General features: G+C 41.9%; 1 protein-coding gene across 3 annotated transcripts; it reads right to left on the bottom strand.

The window, feature by feature from the left end:
• Window positions 1-651: 651 nt before the first annotated feature.
• Window positions 652-18,227, bottom strand: map3k19 (mitogen-activated protein kinase kinase kinase 19). Of its 3 annotated transcripts, XM_049593785.1 has the most exons (17): window positions 18,069-18,227; window positions 17,215-17,508; window positions 16,546-16,740; window positions 14,096-14,256; window positions 13,796-13,911; window positions 11,705-11,886; window positions 9,883-9,943; window positions 8,692-8,779; window positions 7,855-7,977; window positions 6,765-6,919; window positions 6,501-6,535; window positions 4,068-6,353; window positions 3,392-3,496; window positions 2,253-2,491; window positions 1,864-2,116; window positions 1,570-1,778; window positions 652-1,430 (listed from the first exon to the last, which is right to left on the bottom strand). In XM_049593785.1, the coding sequence occupies exons 2-17, from the start codon at window positions 17,419-17,421 to the stop codon at window positions 1,298-1,300; spliced, it is 4,548 nt and encodes a 1,515-aa protein (XP_049449742.1). In that variant the 5' UTR covers window positions 17,422-17,508; window positions 18,069-18,227; the 3' UTR covers window positions 652-1,297. The 3 variants fall into 3 exon arrangements, with proteins under 3 accessions (XP_049449742.1, XP_049449743.1, XP_049449744.1); XM_049593786.1 differs by lacking the exon at window positions 16,546-16,740 and having other exon boundaries at window positions 14,096-14,214; window positions 17,335-17,508; XM_049593787.1 differs by lacking the exons at window positions 13,796-13,911; window positions 14,096-14,256; window positions 16,546-16,740; window positions 17,215-17,508; window positions 18,069-18,227 and adding an exon at window positions 12,098-12,235.
• Window positions 18,228-18,628: the final 401 nt, after the last annotated feature.

Below are 18,628 nucleotides of genomic sequence, written 5' to 3'. Positions count from 1 at the left end.
AAAAAGAAAAACAAAACTGACAAAGACAATAGTAGTGTGCTATTAAAGTTTACATAACCCTTATTTTTCCTTTGAAGTGCATCAGACATAATTTCTTAACATGAAGCTGTAGCTGTTAGATGTCAGCCCATAAAGGGGGTACATGTAAGTATTATTTAATCAGCCAGTAATGTGGTACTAGGTATAGAAAAAAAAACGAGCAACAGTCATCAGAACAGTGACCAATAGGCCATATGCAACATGACCTGTACCTGCAACATGGACGGCCCTAATAGGTTTTGTCACTGATGTCCTCATCCAATTGGCTGCATTTACATTTACAGTCATGTACCTGTCCGGACACAACATTACATCACTTTCATACATTAAACTCTATATTGTTCTCGAATCTGGACATGTCCATCCCCTCTGTTATAGACATTGTTACGTATTTACGAGTGTGCAAAACACCTAGCAAGCCTGAGGCTGGATTCTTTTTATCCTCATAGGGATGAACCGTTCCGCGCACAGACCAAAAGCAGCTGCGGACAAAAAAAAGCATAACCCACTCTTTACATCCTTTTTTTCTTTTCATTTCTATATTATGAATAAACTTCAAAGTTGCCACTACCCTGACACAGTACAAACCCTGGTTGTCGCTGTCAATTTATTATGCATATATCCATGTCACAGAGTCACTTGCTGATTTGTATAATTGAATATGAGGAGACATGTTTGTTATAGTAATGACAAGTTCTTAGCAGTGGCATGTCTCTCAAGCACAATTTTACACACTGATTCCTCAACTCATCAGAGGAATGCCAACAAAGTAGTTTTACAATCTCTGCATTAGAAAATGGAAAATGATACTGCAGTATGGATTAGACAGTTTACCAAAATCTACATACATCACATTTCTAAAGAGACCTAGAGTTACACTGTATAAATTTAAAAAAAGGTATTAAGATTGGCACATACGATTGTGATAGGAAATATTCAAACCAACAAAGATCTTACATCTATCTTTTCACATTTATAGGCTCTATTTAAGTTAGAAGTATGTAAGTGCTTCTCGTAGTTTCCTAAACTTCAGCTTAATGCAACAACTGCAGTCTTTCATATTCTTTGTATTGCAGTTTCTAGAAAGGTATGGGACACAAGCCCATTGCCCCATGCTTGCAAACACACTAATATTGTATTAGTATGTGTAGCAGACTCTCAAAGGGTCACAATAGAAGATGTTATGTTGTGAGTCATCAGTCTGAATTAAATCATTAAAATGTTTTTAAACAAAAAAACAAAAAAATAGGGTAACTTGTTAACCACACAGTCCCTGTGGGTGACCACAGCAGTTCCTTTTCTGTGTTCCACAAGACTTTGCTCCCATCTTCCTTTGTGGGATGAATGAATGCTCCAGCAGCTGCTCTGCAGATGGCCGGAGCCTCTGGTCACTGAAGTTGAGTAGAAAACCAATGATTAGATCCAAATTCTTAATTCATTAGAATTAATTAGGGATAGATTCAAAGGGGAAGTGAGTGTGTGAGAGGAAGTCGCCAGTTTGCACAGACCAGGTAGGACAATAGTTCTCACCTTGTCAAACTGATCTTTACAAAGTCCTTGGCATTATCTGAAAACCCATCTGGTAAGGAGGGCATCAACCCTCTTTGAGCCCCAATGTAGAACAGGGCAGCCATCTTGTCCATGTGTGCCAGCGGTGGTTTCCCTGTGGCCATCTCAAAAACTGTACAGCCCACACTCCATATATCCGACTTCCTGCCATATCCGGTCTCATTGATAACCTGAAGAGTGAGCAAGATTCAAGGAATCAGACAAGATTAAAAGGGCAATTTTACCCACAAAAAGATGAGTACACTCTACACCTACCTCTGGTGCCATCCAGTAAGGTGTGCCGTGGACAGACTTGAGCAGATCTCCACTGTTGCTTGCAGTGTGGTTCAAGCAGCTGAGACGACGCGCACAGCCAAAGTCTATGAGCTTGATGACGCCAGTGGGCATCAGCATGACATTGTTTCCCTTCAAGTCACGATGAATCACACTGTTCAGGTGAAGGTAGGCCACCCCTTCCAGGATCTGATGGGTGTATAGAGCCAGGACACGTTCTGGCAAAGGACCAAACCTGAGGGCAGTAAAAGGGGATGTGTTAAAGGCATTAATACAGAACAATTATTGTTAAAGCCCCTGATACTCTGAAGCCCAATGCCTCAACAGACACTTCTGGGTTTAATTGTCAATCTATTGTGAATCAACCAAACCTGTGGAGGATGCTGGCGATTGATCCTCCTGGGATGTACTCCATGAAGATGGAAACCACATGTTGATTAAGTGAAGTCCCCAGAAAGCCCACAATATTAGTGTGTCTTAGGGTTTTAAGCAACTCCACTTCCCCCTGCAGACGACTGTACTCCCTCTTTGCAGCATCTGGGTCAGAAGCATCCAGGGTCACTTGCTTCACAGCTATCAACTGGCCCTGGCTGGTCAAGCCGCAGTACACCTGGTAAGAAGGCAGCAGTGATCACCAGGGTTAGTTGAGCATCATTGTCTGCTACTGTAAGTATGATGTTTTGAGTATTACAATGGCTCCTGCATTAGCTGGAGGCCTTATGTTTTTGCATTGTCTGTCCGTCTGTCTGTCTCATTCTCATCCATGTGATATCACAAGAAAGCCTTGAGGCATTATCTTTAAAATTGGCACAAACATCCACTTGGACTCGACAATGAGCTGATTTGATTTTTGTAGTCAAAGGTCACTTTGAGCTCACAAACCATCTTTTCGGCTATAACTCAAAAATTCATGCGCTAATTATGACAAAATTTCACACAAATGTCAAAAGTGATGACATTTCATATCCAAAAGTTCAAAGGTCAGCTCCACTGTGACATCATAATATTCTGCAATTAACACATTTCCAGCCATTGTTCAATGCCATAACTCAGGGAGACATTTGGTCGGATACTAAATTGGTGACACTAATCTTGGGTGTCCATCTTGAAACTGCGCTGATTGTATAGATCTTCTGTTCTGCTGGGTTGAAGATGCGTGTGAAGCATCCATGTTTAGACGTAGTGTCTTTATAGCCAAATCCATACTAGAAGCATTGTCAGCTGTCATATGAGTCTGGACAAATATGAATGTAAACTGTAACGTGATTGGTTCTCAGAGATGGTAATTCTAGTTGTAAGATGAATAAAGAGGACATGGTTTTATGACTAGATAAGATTTAAGGACATTAGTGTATCAGTTTATAAGCCTCATTAAAGCTTTTAACAGCGGGAGTTCTGATGGTCAACAGACCCACAAAGTTGGGGATACAGTGACACAATGCATCTTTTTTGTTCTCATGCTTGAATGTGTTATTAGCTTTACTTTGCCAGTCTAAATTTCCATACTTACTGTCCCATAAGCTCCTCTGCCAAGTACTTCACCCTTTGTCCATGTGATGGTGTCATCCACAACCAACCCAGAGCCAAGCAGAGCAGAACTGTCTGTGGACTTAACCTGTCATAAAATACACAGAATGAAGGTTAGCAAAGTGACTGAGAGCAAAGCAGGGTGTCTTGGAATAATACCAGGATTTTTGACAACAAATACCTGGTTCTTTGAAGCTTTAGTAAATGGCAATAATTTTCTCAAGGATAAGATGGTGAAAATCTTTAGTATGTTTTTAATCGATAACTACGTTCCATGTTAACATGCTTAATGGAGGCCCTCGCTGGGGTTATGAATGTTTTCTTTACACCCTCCTCTTGACTTGAAGAAGCACTTGTTCCACAGCATGTCAAAATAATAGAACAGTGTTAAGTTGGTACAGCTTGTTTAATGTGGTAGACCCTTGGTTAAACCTTAATGTCAAAATGAAATTTCCAGTGTGCACCAGGAATTTACACATTAAAACCCCGATACAGGGACAGAACTGTGGCTCTATGTTTGTGGAAAAGCTCAGCTTAATGAACCATGGCGCAAATGAACCCTAATCATGGCCATATCATGCCATTATAATAACAATGTTTGTTTTTTTCTTTTTTAAAGAACAGGTTTTTTTTTTTTACATTTGACCATGAAAGTTTACCTCAGGAAATGTATTTCTTCCTGATACAGGATCATCTTCTTTGTTGGACGCCAGGTTTTCAGGTCCTATAGATACATCCCTCTCATCCAATGAGATCAGCTCCTCGGCCAGACATTGCAGCAGATCATCTGTAAGTGGCCCATCCCCTACCTCATCCAGAAACTTCTGGTAAACTGGTGACATGATTGTGTGGCTGCCGTTCCTGCTAGAAGATGTCCAGGTGTTGATCTTAGGCTGTTGGGGGCTTTGAGATAGCACAGGCTCAGGAACTGGTCGGTTTGGATTTCCTATTTCTTGTATTTTCATGTGCAGTTGGCTATAACTTTCAGCATGAGATGAAGCTGCTGGCATAGTCAGTGTTTTGTCATCAGATTCTAATGTTTCAGATCCATATCTAGAAAGAGCCTCCTCAATGGTAGATAACATATGATCTTCAGCCTTTTCTTGAGCATTGCTATGACAAATGTCAACCTCCTTAGAAAGAACTAACTCAGCCTCTGTGTGCCCATCCGATTTAGGCATATCCTTAATTTTGTGTGCGTCTTTCCTTGGTACAGGTGTGAGGTGAGGTTTTGCCCGAGAGGATGGAAGTTTTGGTTTGCTTTTAGCTGAACCCACCATACTCTCCCCTGGGCTTCTCCTCTGTGCATGTTTCAGTGGTCTGTGTTTGACTTTATGACACAGTTGCGTCTTCCTAGACGAAGCAGACTGCACTTGTCTGTCCTTGACTTTCTCACAGGAACTGGAAACCCGAAGGTTATCATAGATCGGACCAGCAAACATCTCGTAGATGGCAGGTCCTTCCTCCCCACACTGTATCTGCTGGAACATGTCTTTGTAGGTGATGAAGTCTACAGCGGATTTAGACCTCGGTGTCCCCACGAGCCCGGGTCTCTTCAACTGCCGACTACTCTTCAGCTCCCTCACTGGTAGATGCTGTTGAGCTTTATTGCTGGTCATCTTGTCAGGATTTGCTCTTTTGCTCTGATCAATAACCTTCTTTCGTGGTGTTGGGGTGCCAGTGTTATAATGAGCACCTTTAACAGATTTAAGCTTTGGCTTTAGTTTTGTGACTGTCTCTCCACTGATTATTAACTCAGGGCTTTTCCTGGTTTTATCTTTAACTTGTGTGGAAAGTGAGGAGTACTTCAGATTGCTTTTGGACTTGTTCCGATTAAGGGTGCTTCGGTCTTTGTGTGCCAGTACATTGAAGGACTGCTGGTTCATTTGAATGTTTGCTCTGAGCTCACGGTTCATGCTGGTTCTTCTGCCCTTGTTCTGAACAGGCTTTAAGGCTTTCAACATCCTCTCTGTTCTCTTTGGATCCATGTCTGACCGTGGAAGGTCTACAGCTGAAGCAAATACTGGAACATTGTCCTCAGTAGTGCTGGTAGTTAACTTTACATCCTCCCTATGCAGGATTGGTTTGTCTACCTGGGTTTCTTCTTGAAAGGCATCCTTCAGTGTTCTTTCTGTCTGATTTATATGCTGCAGGTCAATTCTGCAAGTCCCTTCAGAGGATGCAATAACATCATCTTGGTCATTATTCATATTACATGTTATCCCATGGCTAGGCTCAGTCTCAGGCTCCAGACTGCAGCCCACATTGTTCTTTTCCTCCTTAGACTTTGATGTTATAGGCATTTCAACCCTCATAGCGCCTCCTTGTTGTGCATAGTTAGACTTTATAAAGGATTGACAGTCACCACGTTCCTTTGTACAGTTGATATTGGTGGCTTTGTCTTCACAGTGAGAGTTTATAGCTTTTTCAATGCTGAGAGGATCACTTGCATGATTGATAGGCTCTCCATCCAGGTCACGTGCTGATCTGTGGATCATTGCAATATGACTGATCCTAGACTGAACTTTAAAATGCTGCTGTGTCTCCCCAACCAAATCAGCCTCACTGGAGCTCACATCATTTTTATGTGCCAACAGTCTCTCTCCAGCAAACTTCACAGGGCTTTCTCCTGAAGCTCTCTTGCGTATTTCCCTCTCATCTTCCTCATCTTCTTCCTCCAGATCGATGGAACTCTGGCTGCTGCTGCAGGATCCACTCTCCTCACTACCACCCTTTGTGGTCGGAGGGCCAGTGCGTGGACTGCCCCATAACAGCCTCTCTCTCCTCAGCCGGGTCCTCGAACAAAGGGGGCTGCAGCTGATGGGTTTCAGGGGAATGTGGTGCTTCAGTGATGGAAGGGGCACAATGTCTCTGGGCCTGCTCTCCAGTGGTGCCAATAGCTTTGGTGCTCTGGGATGCATAGCCAGCAAGTGACCTTGCGAGAACTGCAGCGAATAAGGATATTGACGGTAAGTTAATGGTTAGGACTGGTGAGGTAGACAAGGTATGACATGGATGAAAAGAAAAAGTAATGTAGGTATGACAGACAAATAGATGAAGCTGATAAAAGGAGTTTTTTGGTTGAAACTCACCTTTTGTTCATTTACAGTGTCTTGAGAACCCAGTCCTGCAGACAGGGAGAGATTATAAATTTAACACGACATGCACACAGGTATCATTAGCAAACTAAAATACTTGTCTGATTTTCAATATATGAAGCCATTATTCATAATTCATACTGAAATAATGTTGTACGTTATACACAATACCACTTGCCTTTGAATATTCCTTATAAAATGTAAGGAAATTAAATAACTCTTCTGAGTTTTCCCTCATTTAATAAATAGATTACATACGGGACTGGATGTGTGCTCTGGCCTGCATCATAGTGCTTGAACACAGTAGTGGTTCCATGATGCTGGGGGCTGATTGGCTGAGCTGGCTGGGTTCGGCCACAGACAGCAGGGCGGGGGAACATGGGGATGCAGCAACCACACTTCTTGTTCTCTGCCTGAGGGACACATCAAAATCAGACTTTAAAGATTTTGTGTGAGTGCCACAGATGGATTGCATATGTTATCAGAATACAGAACTACAGTAAGTAAGATTCAGAGTGGGCATTAGAGCTAAAACAATTAATCGATTAGTTGTCAACTATTGAATTAAACACCAACTAATTTGGTCATTGATTAATTGGTTTGAAGATTTTTTTTCTGAAAAAAAGTTGAAATTCTCTGATTGCAGCTTCTTGAATATGAATATTTTCTGATTTCTTTACTCCACAATGGATATCTTTGGAACGTGGACAAAACAAGACATTTTAGGATGTCATCTTGGGATTTAGGAAACAATGACTAACGTTTGTCACCATTTTCTGACATTTTATGGATTGTTCTTTCTGTCTCTTTCATTTATCCATTCATTCATTGTCCGTAACCACCTATCCTGGTACAGGGTCGTGGGGGGACTGGAGCATATCCCAGCTGGCACTGGACAAGAAGCGGGATACGACCCTAGACAGGATGCCAGACTATCACAGGGCTGACACATAGAGACAAGCAACCATTCACACATTCACACCTACAAGCAATTTATTAGAGTCACCAATTAACCTAAATTACATGTCTTTGGATTGTGGGTAGAAACCCACACTGACACTGGGAGGCCATGCAAACTCCACACAGAAGGGCCCCAGCCAGCATGTGGGTTCAGATCTGTAACCTCACTGATGTGAGGCCACAGTGCTAAGCACCACACCACTGTACCATCCCAATCTGTTTCCTTCAGAGTTTCATTTCCACCAGTCACACAAGGCTGACAGTATTTTTCAGTCTCTATATGCAGCATGTGATGCTGACCAGCAGGTTAATGAGCTGGCTATTTTCTATTGATGGTCTTTCTTTAGTACTGTCAGATACGGAAAACAGCTCCAGCTCCAGTATGTACCTGTGTGTAGGGGGTACCGGCAGGCAGGGGGTCCTGGTACTCAGCAAACCAGGTGATGGAGCTGGATCCAGATGACTCCAGCGTCTGCTGTTGTCAGCCAGGCTCGGCAGAGACAAGCCTCCTCTGCTCAGCAGAAGAGGAGAGAACACAGAGAGGTATGTGATTAATTAATGTATAATTTACTCGGGGCAGTTTGCTGAGGCTCAGCAGAGATGTTGGGTTTATTGCCTTGTGCTGAACTGAACATAATGCCAAAAGCCTCATTTTCCTGACATTTCTCTCTATTACTGGAAGCTACTGCTATGAAATTAGAGACTTGCTCAAAGACCCTTATTCTCCTCAGAGAGTGTGGACTTGATTCAGTGGTGAGAGCTCCACATAGCAGACAATGAGCTGATTCACCAAAGCCCTCTCTCCCCCTGTCCCTGTGTTTCTAACCTGTTTGAGTAGAACAGGTTGTCCTCTGGACACAGTGACAGGTGCCTGCATACAGGACAGGAGTGTAACCGGATAGGACACTATTCTACTGTTGGTGTTCAGTAAGAGGCAGTTGTTGACTAACCCAAGGAGAGTGTGCTGTTTATACAAGTGAATGTGTGTTGGGGGGATGGAGTGTGAACTGTACGCGCATTAAATGTTTACGTGTACACAACTGTTTGTGGTTACGTATGAACAGATGTTGATGTGTCCACATGTTGGCACTGTCAACACTATCGGCATAGTGCCATCAGCTGGCACATTGTCACTCCTTTACAGCTAATATGCATTCAAAAAGTGCAGGTGTGTGTGTGTGTGTGTGTGTGTGTATAAAAGATTGTGAGATTTCGCACTGCCCACCTGCTTCCCCTCCCTGCGTCCTGGTAGGCTTGCCTGATGTCTCTCAGTGTTTCCATGGCGTTTTGGAAACAGAGGGGGATTCCCTTATCTGCCACACACACACACACACACACACACACACACACACACACACACACACACAGATGTACACACACACACAGTTACACCCACCAATCCTATGTCCATTGTATTCTCTCAGTATCTATAGTTACACAAATTTAAAACATATACCATATTTCTAGCCTGACAGCAGCCAGATGTTGATGTGTTCATTCAATTCATTCATTCATAAAAATAAACAGCCATCGCTGATACAAAAGAAATGCTTAAATCATCATCAAACATCAATAGAAACAAAAGAAATCGGATTTTAAGCCGCATTTCCTTCACTGTCAAGTATTTTTTGAAGCAGTTTAAATGCTATTAAAAAATGTTACGTTAAGGTTTTTGAACTTTGTAGCACCTGTATACATTGACAGGCTACACATGTGGTGTATTTCTATATTACAAAGCTGCATCATGACATTAGAATATGCCTTGATGACCACAGGCAAGTGAAAGCAAACTTTGAATACCCCTGCTGCTGTTCATTTAGAATACCCAATAATAATACCATATATAACACACTGATAGTCATCATAGAGAAAGCAACTCGCATTACCTGTTTCTGAGCCTTTTGGTCCACTCTGTCCCCATACTGAGACAACTTGTAAGGATTAAATCAGATAGTTCCCCTCTCTGTTTACTTTTTGTCCGTTCCTTCCAGTGTGTTTTAGTGATCTGCTCTGTCCTCTCTGAACCATGCAGTTGTGGCTGAGGTACAAGACGCACTAGCAGGTTTCTCAGCTGAGAGGTCGTATTGTGCATATGGGACCCCTCCCACCCAGTCAAGCCTCCCTCACTCCCCTCCCTCTAGAGGGTGACCTGATCTGATGGCCTATTTGTGAGCTGAGCGGTATATTTCTAAGTCCCTTGTAAAAGGCTAAAAGCAGTTTGACCCATCTAAAGTAGTTAGTTGGCATCCAAGACACCCAGATCACCTTGTTGTGTTTTCTCTGTAGCCCCTTTTTTCCTCTACAGTTTCTTCCTTCTCTAGCAAGCCCACAGAGAAAAGAGAAACTCCAATTTTATACATCAATAGTTCACACCTTAGCTCACTAAAACTCCAGGAGTCCTTAAAAGAGTGCTTACCTTGGCTGAGGCCTTTGTGATGGTCAGATAGAGGAGGATTCTCTGGAGACTCCAGCACTTCCTGGAAAACAAAAGTGAGCAATTCATTTATTACATGTCCCAGTGGGTTTTTTTTAAGGCTGGTAGATTTCCTGCAGTACTGTTAGCTCAAGAGACCTGATTGTGATTTTTTTTTAAATCAAGATAGAAAAATTACCATTTTCAACTTGGCATAAATAATGCCCTTATTTCATCCTGTATTGAATGTTTTGATTTCCTGTTTTCTTATTTGTTTGGTGAATGCCTTCTCAAAGCCTGTCCAGCAGAAGAGATTTCAAAAGAAAAATTAACCACAAACGCATGCATTTGATTTTTGAATTGTTAATATGATGATTTTGAACATGTGCAGAAGTAAAGCTTTAGATTTAGATATAGTTCTCTTGGTGGTTTGGCAGTCAATTTAACATTGTGATTTTTGTGTTTCAGAGGCTTAGTTCAGATTCGCAAAAGTACAACCAGCCATTAGGAAATATGGGCAGGGGGACAACATTTTCAAAAGTGGGCCCATTATCCACGCCCATCGGGGGTATGCAGAAATATTTAAATACACCATTCTGAAAAATGGCAGTGTTCCTGACCAAAATTTAGCAAAAGTTTGGGGCATTATGTGGCCCCTTTTCCAATAAGATAGCATAATTTGGTTGGTAACAATGGATGCCTTAATATGATACCTGTGTCTTCACTGCAGCTTTGAAACTGAGCCTGATACAGCCGGTTTTTCTAACTAAAAAGGAGTCTGCCTCACTTCCCACCTTCAGCTCTGCCTGTCATACCTGCTGCTTCTTCACAGTTCTCGGTCAGACATTTGTCCGTCACCTCTCTGCTCCTTTCATTTTACAGTTCTCTCTGTACCCTGACGTTTCTTTCAGGAGCCCCTGATTTTTGGTGAAGTCTTCTGACTTAACTAGTCTGGCTGCAGTTCGCCTCACATGTTTACATTAGCAGCACTTGTGAGTTTTGTGCATTGCGTATTGCACCATTTCACAATACCTGCCAGGGGTGGAAGTATCAGATGGCACATTGAAATGTGTTTTAATGATAAAAAATACATGTATCTTTGGCCAACTGAAGTCTCAAAATAAGACAAACAAACTAATCTATTGAAGCAGCGGTACCCAACAACTCTGGTGTTCTGAGTGGTAAAATTCCTGTTTTTGTCTAAGGAGTCTGGTGGCATAGACAAGAGCATTGATCAGTGTCAGTGGAAAGGGCTGTAAAGTGGTGAGTATTAATTTATTTAAGGTGACTAAAATAGATTTTGTTGTAAACCCTTGGGATAAAGTGTATTTTTAGTAGATTGAACACTGTACATGTACACATACATCACAGCTGTGACAGTGGGCCCCTTACACACGTATCTTGTCGCTTTCCCCCGTAAACCACCTGCTCTTCCCATCCAGCTAACCAGCTGCCCTGCTTGTCTGCTGCATCTCTAAAGACACCCATAATATAGTAGTATGGCAGCTAAGTGTCATCTACCCAGGGCACCCCTCCTCCACACACACACACACCTTTATTTAAACAGCCAATTAATGCTTCTTCATATTTGTCTTCTGGGTGACCTCTCACTGCCAGTCTCTCATACAGAAGATCAACAGCCACACTGTGGCTACATCAGTACACACCACAAACCTCTGCACTCGCACAGTCAAATACAACAGATCATTATCAAGGCAGATCATAGGAGTTTATGTTGCCATCATGTTAGTCTCACTTGAATAGAATGTTTCCTAAAATCTGGACAATTACTAAATTAAAACATCCTCCCTTCCAAAGTACTTACCCCTGTGTGGCTGTATAGTAGAAAGCTGTGTTGATGGGTTGGTGTGTGTGTGGGAGAGGCAGCAGTTGGTTGATTATAATAAAGGTTCTCAAGGTCCAACTCTTCATCCAAATCTCCAAACTCTGACTCCAAATCCTGGTGTGAGTACTTGTCAAGGGCTAGGAGTGACATGGTCGCAGCATCTGAAAAAAATCAGAAATAATTGTAACACTTTGTGGCTTGTGTTGACACATAAAGAATGTTAACTGGTCCTCTCAGGTACAAGAGCAGGTCAGGAATTTGAAAACACTCCAAATCCACGTTTGGGTGCATAAGGTCGACACCCCTGGACCCTGTAATGTTTACTCAAGGTGAGGAAGCAGAAGTGTTCTCAAGTCTGAAAACATGTTTTACCTTTCTGTCTCCATCTTCTCTGCGTTATCTTGTCCCTGTATCGCTATCCTCCATACAAACTCTGACTAACACACTCTCATGAAGGCTCTCAGCAATGTGCTCGCTCACACAAACACAACCAAGCCTTTCTTACACCCTCCCACATAAGTGAAGGCTTTGAGTGCCACTGCAGAGGTTTCGCTCTGACAAACAGGATCATGAATGAACTTGGTATGCTGTTTGTGTGTGTGCGTGTTTGAGTGTGTGTAAGATGGAAAAAAGTGTGTATTTATACATAGTAATGAATAGGAAGATATATTTAGATGCTGCATGTATGCTTTGCATTAAACGCCCAGTTTAATAAGTAACTGATCGATGAATCAGTAACCAAAGTGAAGCTAATAACACGAGGAAATGAGCAAGTCTGAGCAACATTTGTTAATCAAAGTAGTGAGAAGGCCATGGTATCAAAAACACTGCACAGACAAACAGAAGCATTTCTTACATAAGGTTGCATATGGCTACCTATTAATTAATCAGTTTATATAAAACAAAAGTATTGTGCCTTCTTTCTCTGTTATAGTCCAAGGTTAGTGTGCTGGCACTGTTTCATCTTGCAAAAACTTTTGTTAACTGCATAATTCTAATCAGATTATAATTATTCTTGAAAGAAACATGAGAATGTGCAAATAACTGAATAATCTGTACTTTCCTAAAGCATATCACATGCACTGTTGGAATTAAGATCGGAATTTTCCCACAACCCTAAAGCAGCTTTGATAGATTTTTATTGCCACTTGGAACAACAGAAAAAACTGTAAATGCAGCACTGACATTTGATCACCATGTGGACTGATATGGGCAAACCTGACAGTAAAGACTTGCCCATTTAAAGTTGCATTTTTAAATGCATTTTTTTTTATACAGCTACAGGAAGTGTTGAGTTTGAAATGACGTTGTGATGCATTAACTTTATCAAGGCAACAGGAGCGGATAAAAAGTAAAAATATAAAAATACAGAGGGAATAATAAATGACAGCCCATTTATAATGTAGTCTGTTTCAAATGAAGCTGGTAGCCTCTGCAGTTGAGGTAAGTAAAAGCCCCACCACTATTTTTTTTTTTTTTTGGGGGGGGGGGGGGTCTAAAAAGGACATCTGAGGTACTTTGATTATGGTTAACACTGATTAAGCTGGGACACTCATTGCTTTTTATTCCAGTGTGACTATTTGCCCTACCCTTGTAGAGCACCTGATATTTTACAATTACCTACCCCTAGTGTCTTGACCCAGTGCTGCACTTCCTAGTTTTTCTTCAGTAACTGTGACTGTTTTGATTGAAAACAAGTATACCATACTGGACATAGTGCTGTGTATTGTTATTGCTGCTGCCATGCTCTTTAATATGTTCTAAAAATAGATTTTCCTCTATGAGGAATTCATCCCCCCTCGAGTAATTCATGTGATCACTTAATCTGGAAAAACATTACTCATGCCCATCCCTATAGCTGTAAACAACACTGGTGATGTCCTTGAGAGTGAACTAAAACGGTAAAGTGACTGTGATCACAAATCCCAAAGAATAAACTTAAAGATGCTAAAACGTTCTGTATAGCTGAGGGGACCCTTTGAGTTTGGTGGAAACTCTCTGTGGATTCATCACTACAAGTGACTCATTTTGGCATGTGCTGTGCTTTTTTGTGCGAGTGTATGTATGTACCTGTGTGACTTAGGGCCTCATCCATCATATGCATGATCTCCTCCTTCAGAGGGCTGTTGATGTTAGCAGCGTAGAGCAGAGCAGAACAGCCACTGTGGTCTCGTACCCTGAGATCACTGATGGAGATGTTCAAGAGAGACAGAACAAGTATAAGTAGACAGTTTTCTGCTGCAGAGAACTCCAGATTTGGCGACTGCTACCAGTGTGACTCTTAAGAAAAGTTTTTGTGTGTGTATTTACGTTTCTGTACAGTATATAGCCTATGTATATCAATGCATGCATGAATGTGTGTTTTCTTACGCTCCCAGTCCCAGTAGTTCCTTGACCACTTCCACAGGTCTGTGTTCCCATGGCAACAGTGCCGCCATGCCCTCGAACAGGTCGATGTCCCTAACAGCAAGCATCACAGCCGTCACACCCTCGCAGTTAGGAACATTCACATCCACCCCGTCGGTCTGAGCCTAAGACATGCAGACACACAAACATGCAAAAATTACAAACATACATAATACGTAGAATGGTAGCACTTAGTTTGGAGTAACACACAAAGTGCTGTGGTGACAAAAGGGGGAAACATAGCACACATACAGTGGCATGCAAAAGTTTGGGCACCCCTTGTCAAATTTCGAAATAACAAAATAAGAAAATGGCCTGAAGCAAAAGTTTGGGTCAGTACTTAGTAGCACCCCCTTTGGCAAGTATCATGGCTTCTTCTTTGTAACCAGCTAAGAGTCTTTCTGTTCTTGTTTTGGGGATTTTCACTCATTCTTTCTGCAAAAGACTTCGAGATCTGTGAGATTCGTGGGTCATCTTGCTTGCACTGCTCTTTTGAGGTCTATCCACAGATTATTAATAATGTTTAGGTCGGGGGGCTGTGAGGGCCTCTGCAAACCCTTCAGCTTGCTCCTATCATGGTAGTCCATTGTGGATTTCGAGGTGCGTTTAGGATCATTGTCCTGTTGATGTGATGTTTGTCTCTAACGTTTGCTGGAATTTAACTGAATCCATTCTTCTCTCTACCTGTGAAATGTTCCCTTTGCTACTGGCTGCGACACAAGACCAAAGCATGATTGATCCACCTTCGCTTTCAACAGATGTACAGGTGGTCTTTTTATGAAATTCTGCACCCTTTTTTTCATCCAAAAAGCTCTACTCTAACTTCATCAGCCCACAGAACTGCAAGCAGGAAAAGTTTTCTTCTGACGACTCTTCCATGAGGGTCATATTTGTAAGTGTCACTGCACAGTAGAACAGTGCACAACCACTCCAGAGTCTGATAAATCTTCCTGCAGGTCTTTTGCAGTCAAACAGGAGTTTTCATTTGCCTTTCTAACAATCCTACAAGCAGCTCGCCTGGAAAATTTTCATAGTCTTCAGGACCTCAACTTGATCTTCGAAGTTCCTGTTAACTGCCATTTCTTCATTACTTTACAAACTAAGGAAACAGCTACCTGAAAACAGTTTACCATCTTCTTATAACCTTCTCCTGCTTTGCGGGTATTGTTATTTTAGTTGTCAGAGTGCAATGTAGCTGTTTAGAGGAGCCCATGGCTGCTGATTGTTGGGTCAGAACATTTATAAAGCTTTGAAATTTGCATCTCCTGGCCTTTCCTAACGATGACTGTGAACAAGCCATAGCCCCAACAAGCTAATAAAGTCTGAGACCCTGGTTAAAGTTGTCTGAGAGCTCAAATGTCTTGGGTGCCCAAACCTTTGCAGGGTGCTCCTCTTCCCCTTTTTCACTCTAAAATTGTACAAAACAAAAGTAACACACTAATCTTGCCTAAAATGTTGAGAAGCATGTTTCATCTTTAACTTCATGCCTTTTGGGTTTGATCAGATTTCATTAGCCTACCAACATAAGCAACAACCCCACAACTGTCATCAGATTCTGACTGAAATGCTGCTAAATCCTGACTGGTACACTTAGATATATGACATCACCTTTTTCCAACTGAGACCCGCCCACTTTAAACCAGTGGGAAAAGCACAGACAGACGGAAGAAACAAGCAAAGTCACAAACCAACATTAGAAACCTTTCATGTGAAATACCCCATACTGCTGTTGAAAAATCTTGTGCTCACACAGGACCTCATTACACAATGTGAAGCTGGTTGATCAAATGTGTTTTCAGGACTATAAATCATCGTTTTGACTTAAGAAATTAATTAAATTCCTGTTTTAAATGCCAAAAAAAAAAAAAAAAAAAAATCCATGCAACACAGCAGTAAGAACAGTTAGCGGTCACATAAAGAAAACAAGCAATGCTACATTATTCACAGAGCAGCTGCTGCTCAGATTACACATCACTGTTTGAATGAAAAGCACCTGAAAATATGTCTCACATTTCCAGGCAGTTACACAAAGTCACACAAGGACATTATGAGACGTTTGCTGTCCCGAGCCGAATACAACTCAGAAAATGTATTTCCATTCAATACATGCCAAACAACCTCTCCACAGAGTCTGTGAGTTGCTGACGTTATTCTCTAACTTTTCTGAAACTCTTTGATTAAAGGAAAAATACACCTCTTCAGAGGTTTAAACATGTTTTCAGTCAGAGATGCAGACAAATGTAATGACTTGAACTATGGCCAATACATCTGATCAAAGGTGGACAACACTTACAAACATCAACAGAATACCCAGTTGTGTTTTTGTTGTACGAAAACTTAGTTGTTGTCCTTTGTTGCCTTAGTTCATCAGGGAATCCTCCACCCCTCGCTCTGTATCTGTGTGGGAGGCTTACCAGCAAGTGCTGTAAGGAGTGCAGGTCTCCCTGCCAGGCAGCCTGCAGCATCTGTGTCTGGGGAGGTAGATGATGCCGTGACATCCACCCCAACAGTTTTCCCTGGAGCTCGGGGGGGCTTATGTGGAGCGCTGTCTGCTGGCTGCGGTTACACAGGGTCACATCGGCCCCGGCCCTCAGCAGCCTCTGTACCACCTGTTAACCACACCAGCAGGAAAAAGTCACACAAGTAGAACATTTTTAGACTACTAAGATAGTAGATATCTTTGTTTTTGGTTTTGTAAATGCGTAAATTCCCGATAAAATCAGCTGTTATTTAGTTTGACTCATCTCACTTCACATGGGATCATATGGAGGGGGAGCGTTTCCCCTGTTACCACTAAGTCACATGCTTGTTTTGAACATGGACCCCGGGAGGATTCAGAGGAGTTACGTCAACAGCAAGCCTCAGGTCGAGTGGATCATACATGTGCATAAACACGTTATTGTTATGGATTGGAAAAATACAACCTGTCCCAATCTCTGAAAAACACCTGTAGAGATTTTCCAGTAAACAATGGACTGATGTCAGATCTGCTAAGTAATTTAACAGCCAGGTAACTGAAGCTTCACTGTAATTACACAACAATAGACACCTTTCTCTTTCTCGCACACACATAGACAACTCACCTCAGTCATGCCTGTACGACAGGCAGCCATAAGAGGAGTGGATCCTTGCTCCTCTTCATCTTCAGCGTCACAGACATCCACCTCCCCCTGGCTCTCCACTTCTTGTCCAAGCGTCACAACCAGGACTTCTTCATTATCCTCCTCCTTCTCTGTTCTCAGCATCTCATCCTCACTCCTTTTCTGTCCTCTCTTCGCGCTTCTCTCCATAGTTCACAGGTCCTCAGTCAGATGTGTGTGTGAAGTGCAGCCAGACAGAAGAGCAGAGTCGAAGCAGGAGATCAGACACGACTTGACCTTTTTTTTGTTGATGTCGAAAAAGACAAACGAGAGCACAAAATGACTCACCAAATAAATAACTGTAAACACTGCACTAATTCCTTCGGCTCAGAGTCTGTATGTTGGTGTGATCATTACTGAGATGTTAACCCTGTGATGTAAGTCTCTAATGATCCATTAGTCCCAGCAGTGACAGCACAGGAGGCGTGACAGGAATTTTTCTTTCACATGATTACCGCTAGTGAGTCACGGTCATATACAGTACATCATTAAAATGAGCTTTAAATGAGCTTGTTGACCAGTGATAGTGTGTTCAAGCAGGATGTGTGTGTGTGTGTGTGTGTGTGTGTGTGTGGCTGTCCTGGCTTAATGTTTGACACTAACACCAACAGAGCAACAGTCAAGATGGCTGTAATGTCTAATAAACAATATGTTCTAAAGATAAATTAGAAGTGACTTTAAGAAAATATGTAAGAACATTTTAGACATTAATCTGTTAGTGACTGGCAGCAGCTTTAGAAAAAGACTAACAACCATGAATTGCAATACAATGTTGAAATGAACTATCCTTTACTCACTGGCGTGATGTCATTTCATGCGTTTAGCTCCCGTTCTTCACATTCCTTGATGACCCAATTGAGCCATATGTCTTCTCCAAGCTTCTGAGGACATTTGGTGAGCAAACCTTTGATCCTTTTCAACAGACTCTCCACTCCAGTGTCTCCTCTCCTTTCTTCTCTTCCCCCCGCATGCCTCCTGCTGTACGTTTACACTTGGTTGCCTTGGAGATGGTCAGGCAGACAGGGCTAGTAGCAATGGGTTTCAATGGCAGCAGGGTGTTTGTTGCCTGACACATTAAGACTAAGTGGGACCTGGAATATTTATGTTATGCTAACATTGTTTTTCAGTATCATTAGTGTGGAGTGAACTTGTTGGAGCAAGACTTTATACTGTATATCTTGTCTTTGCACTTACCTGATATATCTAAAGGAACAAACATCTTTTTTCCGATATTTGCAAAGTGCACCCACTACTCAACTACTCAACAACTATATGAACAATATAATGTCTGAGGAATCATTTTACTCATTAATGATATATGCCAACATCATCACTTAGATTAAACCTACAGGGGATC

Source organism: Epinephelus fuscoguttatus, linkage group LG13 (assembly GCF_011397635.1).
Source record: "Epinephelus fuscoguttatus linkage group LG13, E.fuscoguttatus.final_Chr_v1".
In the NCBI taxonomy this organism is placed as follows: Eukaryota; Metazoa; Chordata; class Actinopteri; order Perciformes; family Serranidae; genus Epinephelus; species Epinephelus fuscoguttatus.
Note: the sequence above shows the minus strand (reverse complement) of the source record. Positions and strands in the feature narration are given on the sequence as shown.

Bases quoted from the DNA above. Each gene is read 5' to 3' on its own strand.
- map3k19 (XM_049593785.1), bottom strand. From the start codon at position 17,421: ATGGAGAGAAGCGCGAAGAGAGGACAGAAAAGGAGTGAGGATGAGATG. The intron at 11,887-13,795 runs GTACATACATAC...GATTTTTTTCAG, and splicing joins TGAGGCCCTAAGTCACACAG to ATGCTGCGACCATGTCACTC. The intron at 9,944-11,704 runs GTAAGTACTTTG...TTTGTTTTCCAG, and splicing joins TACTATACAGCCACACAGGG to GAAGTGCTGGAGTCTCCAGA.